Below are 10,755 nucleotides of genomic sequence, written 5' to 3' on the forward strand. Positions count from 1 at the left end.
AATACGAATATAATACGATACTTGTTAATAACAAAAAAAAGGGCAAAGCTGGGCGTGTTTTGCTCTACCATATAATTGTGTGCTTGCTCTGCTTCCAGACCTGTCAGTCACTAATAAGAATCCATTATGCAGTTCATCCTGACTCTCTTTCTGACCTTGGCTCTTTTCTATTCAGGTACAGTAATATCATATTATTTGTAATGATGTCACATTCATGTAAATGTTATACTAAATCTTTTGTTTAACCAAAAAATAAACTACTTGTGTTTATTTCCATTGCAGTTGAAAGTGCAACAACATGCTTATCCTGTAAAGACAGAGAATGCGAAGATGGGGACATAAAAGTTCTCACTTGTCCTTTTGTAGATGCGGTGTGTGTATCTGCCACTGTGACAAGTACGTACATATGTTTTGGAACAAAAATACTCAAACCTTGGGAAATATTGGTCACCATATACTGTCACAATTCTTCATCCATTTGTATTTCGTTCCCTTCTAGCGTTCAACCAGAGCGAAGCCCCCAATCAGTCTTTTGATCTAAGAACTTGTACAAGAGCCTGCCCAGGCCCTCTGGGTGTTCAGGATGAGATCTCATGGAACATGCGGTATATGCGAGTATCTGCAACCTTTGAATGTTGTGATGGAGACAACTGCAACAGCCATTCTCTGCCTTTTCCAGGTAGGAGCTCAGCTGGATAAACAATGTCCAATCACCTGGTCGTATTTCAGTTGTTTTGTGTTCATAGAACATACTTGCTTTTGATTAGATCAATGAGATCTCTCTCATTGAGAGAAAGACATATTGAAATAGTATTTACAAAAGATTGAGATGGTTTTGGAAAAGGACAGTTTTTCTAATGGCTTCAAGATAATGTCCTAGTAAGTGATGAGTTACAAGTTCACAGCTTGCCGGTATTCAAACAGAAAAACAGAGATAATAATAGTATTTTTCTTGAAATATACAGATGTAGAATATATACTGTAGCGTAGCCTAGACGTTTATATTACTGATTGAATAGCTGCCTTAGTTAATGCCTAACGTATATGTATATGTAACAGGTCTGACAATATCATATTATGCATTATGCACAAAATCATATTACGTTTATTACATTATGAGTTTTTATTACTTCTGGGTTTGTATTGCAGTACCTACTACCTTACTTGTTACTTGTTATCACATTATCTACCCTTTTTATATGTTGCTAGATGATTCAAGATGATTAATAGAAATTAAGAACTAATGTCTTGTCTGTATTGCAGAGCCTGATGCCAATCCCAATGGACTAATGTGTCGTTCCTGCGCCAACCCAAGAGAGGATAAGCTTTGTACAACCATGTTTCCATGTCAGGGAGTGGAAGATCGTTGCTTTTTTGAAACTAGTGAGTTATTTTCTCTGGACATAGTCTACTAACCCCTCAAACACCACCACCTCCATCACAACCAACTTTCACAAAGAATTAACCACATGGACCCTAACGTTCCTATTCTGGGGTGAACATTTGGCAATGATAGCAGATCTACAAGCTCACAACGTGTCGAAACGTTGTCAGCTTGTAGATTGGCTATTTTTGGCAGATAGATTTGTTGTAGACAGAAAAAAAGAGTGGACTAAGAGTCCTGGAATAAGCCCAAAGTATATTGGTGTCTAAAAGAAGGTCATGACCTTCAATTCAATTGTACTATAGATTATTCCACTGTTGTAAGGCAGACTACAGGTATCTAGGAGGCTAAAGAATGTAACATTTTCTTCTCCAAACTTACAGCGATTGTCGTCAGAGGAGCTGTATTCCAGCGGGGCTGTATTTCAAAAAACCTGTGCAGCTTCTTCCCCCCATTCTTTGCCAACTTATCTGAAGGAGTTAATGGCCATTTGGCATGTAGGCCCTTTGTTCCCTTTGGGCCTCCAAAAGGTTCAAGAGGCTTCTTGAACCTAGCTGTGTCTTTCCGTCTCAGTGTGACCTCTCTGCTGCTGAGTTTCATCGCCTTCGCTGTCCTTCACTAACAGTGGTGGATCAGAATGCCCATAATGTCCACGGCGTCACGCACACATTATTATGCATTTATAGATATATCAGAATCAAAACCGTATTGTCACTTCACACGATTAGAAGTATGAGTGATTTGTGTGTGTGTGTGTGTGTGTGTGTGTGTGTGTGTGTGTGTGTGTGTGTGTGTGTGTGTGTGTGTGTTTGTGTGTGTGTGTGTGTGTGTGTAAGCTCTCAACAATGTATTTACAGGAAGAGTTAGAAGAGAGAAAGAGAGAAAAGGGAAGGCAAACAGAATCGAAATAACTGTCAATAATTGTACAGTCAAATCAATATACAAAGTCCAGTAAACATAATGGATAGATGGCACTACAGAAGGTATAAATGCTTCTTGAAAGTGAAAGACTATCCATTATATAAATAAACAGCAGGTAATTCAAATCACAGTAGCATGTGTATGGTTAAAGTGACATTTCTTAAAGAAATGAAAAACAGCATCAGTTTATGAGATGATGGTTTCATATGCATTGTTGAAGTGGCATGGTTAAAGCAACATACATGTAAAGGAGTGGGGATTGAACCATCATTTCTTGTGCATTATATAAACTCTAAGTTTATGTCTGCATCAGAGAGAGCAGACATAGGATATATTAGTAATTATTATTGATTAATAAGTATCAGTTATTTTCACTGAAATTTCTACTTAAAATGTTTTGTGTTTTTTACTGTGACATAAATAAAAGATACAGGCCTGCTAAGGTAAAGGCAATGTGATGTTTTTTTATACACATATATAATTATCTGTTTGTATTTATACTTCTTGTATTGATACTTCTTGCAATGGAGAGAGACAGAGAATTTCAAGTTCTGTAATAGAATGTGAAATAAGGCATGGTGTGATGAAGTGATGTCCTTAATCCTGAACTTCAGGTAGAACATCCAATAAGGAGTTTTTTTTTTAAATAATAGAAAGGTCTGTGTATTCAGATATTTTAAGGTTCAATTTGGTTAATATCGCCTCCACTATGCATTGTTTTTCTTTGCAGTATAAGCTCTTAAAATTCCCCAAATGACAATAATAAAGTTTATGAAATATTTATAAGGCTCTTTTTGCATGATACAATGTGTGTCCTTACATTATTTTTTAAGTCTGTCTTTGATTGTTTAAATGTTACATGATTGTGTTGTCTATGAATATTACACATTCATAAAGATTTGCCCATATTATATGCACAATTAATACAGCATTAAGTCAGGTTTTTTGTTAATGCCATTGTAGAGTTTAGTCTAAATTGAATGTGAACAAATGCCTTACTTCATACAAACTGACATTGAGTTCATGGTGATTAATATGTTAACTAACTAATATATATATATATATATATATATATATATATATATATATATATATATATATATATATATATATATACAGTCACAGTGTTTTTGAGATTCAGTGAGATTGAGACCAGGAGCGCTCGTTTTTTTGGCACAAGGTGGAGCAAGCGGTGCCTCCTTCGGGGAACTATGCATAATTAGTCCTACAGGGTTATAGATTTAGGAATAGTTTTACTGAGGTTTGAGTTATCATTCACCAGGTTAACATTCACCTGGTTAGCATTCACCAGTTTAGGTTTAGGCATAGTTTTACTGAGGTTAGGGTTAGGATTAGGAATAGTTTTAATGAGGTTAGGGTGAATCAACCACTAATCATCATTAACGTAGATTTAACACTAAACAAGGCTCTAATTCGTTCTCCTGCTATACCACCAACATGTGGAATGCACTTCCGCAAGCCTTAAAGAAAGCAAATCCCTAGCCTCCTTCAAAATTGGTATGAAAAGTCACCTTCAAGCGGCTGCTACCCGTGACTTGTAAATAGACTAAGCCCCCATGCTCCCCCCCCCTTTTCTCTGCCTTTGTATTTGATATTATGCTTTTTCTGCTTTAGAAATTGATGTTATCCTAGATAAAGCACTGTGTTCTATCCGCCTGTCTTTATGAGATAGGCCTACTTAAAGTGTGGTTCCTGTGGAAATAAGCCTCAGCTTTCTAGGATCTCCTTTTAGTTGACCTTGTACCAGTGATTTGTACTGTCATGAAACCGTACTTGTTTCTATTGCAATCTTCTAATAAATTCTTCAATCAATCAATCAAAACTGTAGACTACTTTTTTTCTATTGCAAACTTCTAATAAATTATTCAATCAATCAATCAATCAATCAATCAATCAATCAATCAATCAATCAATCAATCAATCAGTAGGTCTATTATTGATTATCTGACACCATCTTCTGGCGGTCAGGTGGCTCTTACATTGACTTAGTTATAGACTATCAATAGCTTTGATCAAACCTTTGCTTTTTGTCTCCGCCGTGTGGTCAAGAGACCGATGACGCGAGGTGGGCAGCCAGGGCAGGGCCTTGAACGTGACGTGTTTGACTATTCCTTCTTTACAATCTTCCTCAAGGGCTGAGACCTTCTTTGATCTTCCTCAAAGAAGGTCTCAGCAAGAACAGTCACCAACGTCATCTAGGCTCCATGGGTGGCGGGTGGCCACGTCCGGTGGCCACCCAAAATAACATTAGCGTCTATGAGCACTTCGTCACTTCCGCCACCCAAAAGTGTCATGGCGGCGTCCCATGGTGTGCCAAATTCCCAAGAGTGCGTGTTGTCTGTTCCTGCCTAACCTTCCTTGATCTTCCTGCGGAAACGAAACGTCCTTTGCTAAGGATCTTGGATACTTTTAAGGCTACAGTGTTGTTTAAGTGTAGCGAAATTAAAATACCAAAGAATTGTTTCAGTTTTGATATATTTCTCACGCACTACTGCGTTCTAAGCTCACCATTTTACTCGAAGCCGTGGTGAAATCAGTACTCGCGCGGCTGTCTTTCGGGGGTTGTGGGTTGGAGGTTTACAGTACACGGTAACAATCTCTACTAGTCAAACAAAACATTCTTATTTGTTTCTGTGCATGAATGTATGCATGAACGTGTCTGTATCGCATGTATAGAATAAAATACGTAAAATAAGGCCTTTTGAGGAATAAAACACAATGTGTTGAATTGTGTTCATCTGCGTAGTTTATGAAGGGCGTGGTAGAATACATTGACTCATTTGTAAACATAAGTTATTATAACTTATGTTTACAAATTATATAATTATTATATAGTTATATAATTGTGTAGCTATATTCAGTATATTGGGATGGACTTTTATAATTAAGTCACTTTTGAAATAGATTGCTCTGGTGTGTCACCGAATAAATAAGTGTGTGTGTGTGTGTGTGTGTGTGTGTGTGTGTGTGTGTGTGTGTGTGTGTGTGTGTGCGCGCGCGCGCGCGTGTGTGTGTACTCCACACTACACCCTCCACCAGTAGGCCTATAGTGATATTTGTTTTGACTAAAATGAAACTTAAAATAAATAAAGGGGTCTTGCCAGCTCTTTAATAAACAGGAGGGTTGACCATTTCAGCCAATCAGGAGTGTACCCATCTCCCAGATTCATAGTGATTTATAGTGTAGGCTACCATTTCCAATGTTGTCTGCTACTTTCTTCTTCTTTCACTCGTTTATAATGTATCCTCTATCCTTTATGAGTTTTCTCTCCAGATTAGATCACATTGGTATCCTGAACTGTCTGGAGAGAGGCCCCTTACTGAACAAGCACTCAATGATTGCTATCAGAAATTTACAGAGCTGTTTAACACGTATTTTAAGAAAGAAAGAAATCACTACTGAAAGTATTTAGGGTCCAGTCAGTGGTGTGTTATAGACATGTGTGCACCTAAATACACAAGCGTGTGGTGGTCACTGAATTAAATAACCACTCTAGGCTTAAGAATGTTATGTGTTACTTCAAAACTCCAATGGCCAGCGGTCATTATCACCTCAAGAGCCTCCCCCTGACCCTTCTATTGTAAATATCTACTGTATATAACTTTCTGCAGTTTTTTTCTTTTAAGACTATCTACTGCATAGTAGGCCTACTGTGTTCTATCCATCTGTCATTCACTGTTATATGAAATACTTAAATGGTTTCCTGCGCAAATAAGCCAAGTGCTTACTAGGATCCCCTCCTTTTAGTTGACCTTGTACCAGTGAACTGTACCGTCATGAAACTGTACCTTTTTCTATGCAAACTTCTAATAAAGTTTCAATGAATCAATCAAGACAATAGCCACACATAAGCCTTCACCTCAGAAACTAGCCCAGAAACCACATCATCACATGAAAAAGGCTATGAACTGAAGATTAAATTCTCACTGCCCCCAGCTCCTCCTGTGTATCAGATACGCTTTCCCGGATTGGTTGCTGGAGGGTATGCAAGATTTTTCACATTTTCTTGGACGGCACACTACGTACCGCGGTAGAACACACACCCAACTGGAAGGCTTGCCTTAAAGAGCCATTTCACCTCTGGGACAACCCGATCTCGTGTCCCAAACAACAATAAAATAAGATCGGGTTGTCCCAGAGGTGAAATGTCCCTTTAAGTGTCCTTGTATTTGTATTTAGTGGGGTGAGCACATTATGTGACCACAAGTCCAACTCCTACATAATGTGTATGGGTGTCTCTCTTATTCCAGCAATAATGGCCCAGGCCCCTTTCAGTTTGGACCAAGCTCGGTTCAGCTGCCCCATCTGCCTGGCAGTTCTGAAGGATCCAGTCACCATCCCATGTGGCCACAGCTATTGTATGACCTGCTTGAAAGACTATTGGGACAGCCGCCAGGGGCAGCAGGCCTGCAGCTGTCCCCAGTGCAGAGCCACGTTCAATCCCAGACCCACACTGGGAAGAAACACTGTGCTGGCAGAGATGCTGGAGAAGCTAGGCAGTATGAGCCTGAAGGATGGCCCTTCAGCCCCACCTCTCTACCAGGAGATGGGGTGCTTTGAGCATGCTGTGTTTGATGTGTCCTCTGTCCATCCAGAGAGAAATGATGGGGAGGTGAGTGGAAGTCTGTCTGCTTACTGAAACTCATGGATGCCACACAATTCCCTATTATGAAGTCAGACAGTGTTGTTCATTACATAATATGCCAATGACTCCAATAGATAATTATTACTGAATGGATATTTTATTTCAGATATTTAATATATTATTTTTGGACAAATATTTGACCCATCCCATATGGGATTATCAGACACATCAAACACATACTGTACAGGTAAACAAAAACAGACATTCCAGTGCAAATTCCGGCAACAGCTAAATAGCCTACATAGAATACATATCTTCATATGGCCTGCAATAGAATAAAGGTAAACATTTAAATTCATCTATAGGTCACCCTTCTCCCACACTTAAGAGATATTCCGCAATAATTTTTTTTAAATTTAAGGCACCATTCTCATATGAACTTTTTTTAAATAAACGTTCTCTCAAGTCATGATACAAAGGACAAAATAAAATAAATGTATTTTCGTTCTCTACCTCACCCAGATCACAGTATTCACATCCTCTGCTAGGCCCCTGTACCTTCCTGTTTTAATGTGTAAAGGCTGAATGCCACATCTTATTTGTGCACAGAGTTACAGATTACTACTTATTACATAATCACCTGTCTTTATTTTGGGGGCTCATCTGACTTTAACAGGAGCTAAAGTGTAAGAGCAACTAGAATGACAACTTTTCTTGACACCTATGACTGTTTTATCAAACTTAATTCCTGCAGAGGCTTTTGGGACACACACGGAGAGAACTTGCTCAGCAAATTCAGGAGAGGGAATCAGAGCTACAACACTTGAAACAGACCATTAAGTCCTTCTCTGTGAGTATGATTAAAATGGATAGATTCTGAGATACAACAATGTGATCAACTACACATTTTAGGAATATTCATAATATGTATGTTTATGCATCTTAAATGTTTTTCTACTGCCAACAAAGAACAATAAAAAATAAAAAAATAACTATTGTGTTATCTTGGGCATTTCAAAATAATAATTTGTATGATATGGTCTTCAGTGTAAAGTAGCATATTGTGTAATGTTTTTGCAGAATTAAAATCAGTCTAAAGTAGAATGTTTTGTTTTTCTTTCCATAGCACTTGGCTAAGGCAGCAGCGAAAGACAGCAGCAAGATCTTTGCCGAGCTTTTGGAGTTTGTGGAGCGGCGTCGTTCTGAGATGAAGGAACTCATCAGGGCTCAGGAGAAGGCTGAGGTGACTCGAGCTGAAGCCCGGCTACAGCATATGACACAGGAGATCGCTGAGCTGAAGAGCAGAGACGCTGAACTGGAGAAAGTATCACACACACAGGACCAGGGCTTGATTACACAGGTGAGGCATCGTCAAAGGGAGATCAGACCAGAAGCATTTCTTTCAAGACAGGCAATCAGGGCGATCTGTTTATTTTGTATGAAACATTTAAAGTAACGTAACTAACCGAGTTACCATATATTGCGCAATTTGCGCTCTCATTTTCTTCCTTGTACACAATGATTCATGACTAAATCTGGTCAGTTTGCTTGTAATAAGGAATATAGTGCTAATCACGTCTCCTGTTGCAGTTGTGCCAGTCGTACAGAGGTCCAGCCCGTCCTGGAGAGGCTAAAGTGTTTACTGTCAACGCACACATCTCCTTTGGGCAAGTGAGGAAGGCAATCTCAGACCTGAGAGAGCAACTTGAGAGTTTATATCAGAGAGAGTTCCCAACGATCACCCATGCATGTCAGTTCAGTTTCATAATCATTTGGCGTTAACTTTATATGTTTTATGTTGTCATTACAATAATGAAGAATGTGATAATACAATGTCACTATGCCAGTAAGTTGTATCAGAATATAACTGTGTGTGTGTGTGTGTGTGTCTGTCTCCAACCTAACAGTGAAGAATGTGACCGTTCTGCATATGGCTACACCCAAGCCCGGTAAGCATCCTGTTATGCAAAAATATAACACGCATGTGTACAGTTTCACCTGCCAGTCAGTATCACTCACTATTTGTATAGGAATGCAAAATATATATTTATATATATTTATTTTGCTACAGATTTCACTATTAGACACTGTGAACAAATAATCTTCAACCATTCATTTTTTTATGAATAATTTACTTTTACTTTCCCACAGCGCCTTGTATCCCTTCTCATGTTCCTGTTCTGGACAACAGAGATGAGCTGCTTCAATGTGAGTAACATTAATCAGAGCCAGCTTTGTCTCTTCCCCAACAAATGTATAGAATACTCCCCCAATCACCCCCTTAAAACTGAGCCATTATATGGGCAGTCCTTGTCCAACAGACACTGACATACAGTGCTCACCTTTTCAGGGTTCCCACTTCCCACACATTTTTACCAATGAATTTCCAAAACTTTTCCAGAATATTTAACCCAATTTCCAAGACTATATTATAACAATAATTCCGCTCAATAACAAGTCGCTTACTCCTATACGCAATGCCTAAAGACAGGTAGTGTATGCCAGTGGTTCTCAACCTTTTCAGGCCATGACCTCAGAAATAATCATATTTTAACTGGGGACCCCGGCACCCTGATGAGCACTAAGTTGAGGAATTTTGTATAACACGGTTCTATAGATCGGCTATTTTGACAATTTCTGCCTCTAATATTTGATAATTTGGCCAATGTTTAATTTGTCATTTCAGAGGTATTAACAAAATCAATAACCAAAGACAATGCATAGCTATTTTTCCAGGACCCTTGATCAATTCCAAAACTTTTCCAGTACTGGAAAAAATATCTTCTATCTTTCTAATTTCAAAATATTTCCAGGAATTTCATGACCGTGGGAACCCTGCTTTTTGCTACAGATTTCTGCCCTCTGTCTTTGGACACATTCACAATGCACAAGGAGCTGTTGTTGACTGAGAGCAACCGTATGGCCAGTCGGAGTGGAAAACAACAGGTGTACCCAGACCACCCTGACCGCTTTGACACCTGGTGCCAGGCATTGTGTCGTGAGGAACTAGTGGGCCGCAGTTACTGGGAGGCTGAGTGGACAGGCTCGCAGGTGGCACTGGGGCTCACCTATGATAGCATTGCTAGGAAGGTACAGTACTTATTTATCCACTTGCTTAGACATTTGATCATCATGACCAGTAATAATGAAATGGCAGTGCAAAGGTGTGCTTTGAAATGGTCGTGGCTTGCGAGTCTGTTAATCATACGGTCTCATTAGGGTACAAAACAGACCAACAACACCAAATGTTATTGTACGGTATTGTGTATTCCTTTAGTACTGGTATTTCATCTGTGATTTGCTCATATCCTCAGGGATCGGGCAATGAATGTCGGCTAGGACACAACTCAAACTCATGGAGTCTTTGCTGCAATACATCCTCGTTCACATACTGCCATGACAATGAAACACGGCCCGTTGTGGTCCCCTCCAGCACTGTGTCCTGCAGAATAGGGGTGTTCCTGGACCAGCAAGCAGGACTTCTGTGTTTCTATACAATCAAACATGGACAAGCCCACCTCCTTCATAGAGTTGGGGCCACTTTTACCCAGCCGCTCTATCCTGCCGTGTGGCTGGGAGCACAATCTACCATCATCTTCTGTTCAATTGATTAACACCACAAGGGACAACGTATTTTAGACTTAACTATATATGCAATAGATGGTACTGTATTATATCCATTTAGTTTCTGCTGCTCCTATCTAGTCTACAAAGTTGTGTAAATAAATGGCAAGAGGGACGCAATCCTTTTGCTGGTTAAATATGACCATGGTTAGTTGTTAAGACTCCCACATCAGGAAAGTCACATCCACACAGACGGTTTAAGCACCTTCATGGATCTGT

General features: G+C 39.3%; 2 protein-coding genes across 2 annotated transcripts; both read left to right on the forward strand.

The window, feature by feature from the left end:
• Nucleotides 1-4,793: 4,793 nt before the first annotated feature.
• LOC308287089 (E3 ubiquitin-protein ligase TRIM65-like) lies at nt 4,794-8,694 on the forward strand (the record flags this gene model as incomplete). The annotated part of the gene is made up of 5 exons (XM_080728210.1): nt 4,794-4,915; nt 6,578-6,939; nt 7,667-7,762; nt 8,039-8,272; nt 8,503-8,694. The coding sequence occupies exons 2-5, from the start codon at nt 6,583-6,585 to the stop codon at nt 8,692-8,694; spliced, it is 879 nt and encodes a 292-aa protein (XP_080584336.1). The 5' UTR covers nt 4,794-4,915; nt 6,578-6,582.
• Nucleotides 8,695-8,826: 132 nt separating this feature from the next.
• LOC308285004 (stonustoxin subunit alpha-like) lies at nt 8,827-10,752 on the forward strand. The gene is made up of 4 exons (XM_080725724.1): nt 8,827-8,861; nt 9,064-9,120; nt 9,764-10,002; nt 10,227-10,752. The coding sequence occupies exons 1-4, from the start codon at nt 8,843-8,845 to the stop codon at nt 10,524-10,526; spliced, it is 615 nt and encodes a 204-aa protein (XP_080581850.1). The 5' UTR covers nt 8,827-8,842; the 3' UTR covers nt 10,527-10,752.
• Nucleotides 10,753-10,755: the final 3 nt, after the last annotated feature.

Source organism: Nannobrachium achirus, assembly GCF_963921795.1.
Source record: "Nannobrachium achirus genome assembly, chromosome: 1".
NCBI lineage: Eukaryota > Metazoa > Chordata > Actinopteri > Myctophiformes > Myctophidae > Nannobrachium > Nannobrachium achirus.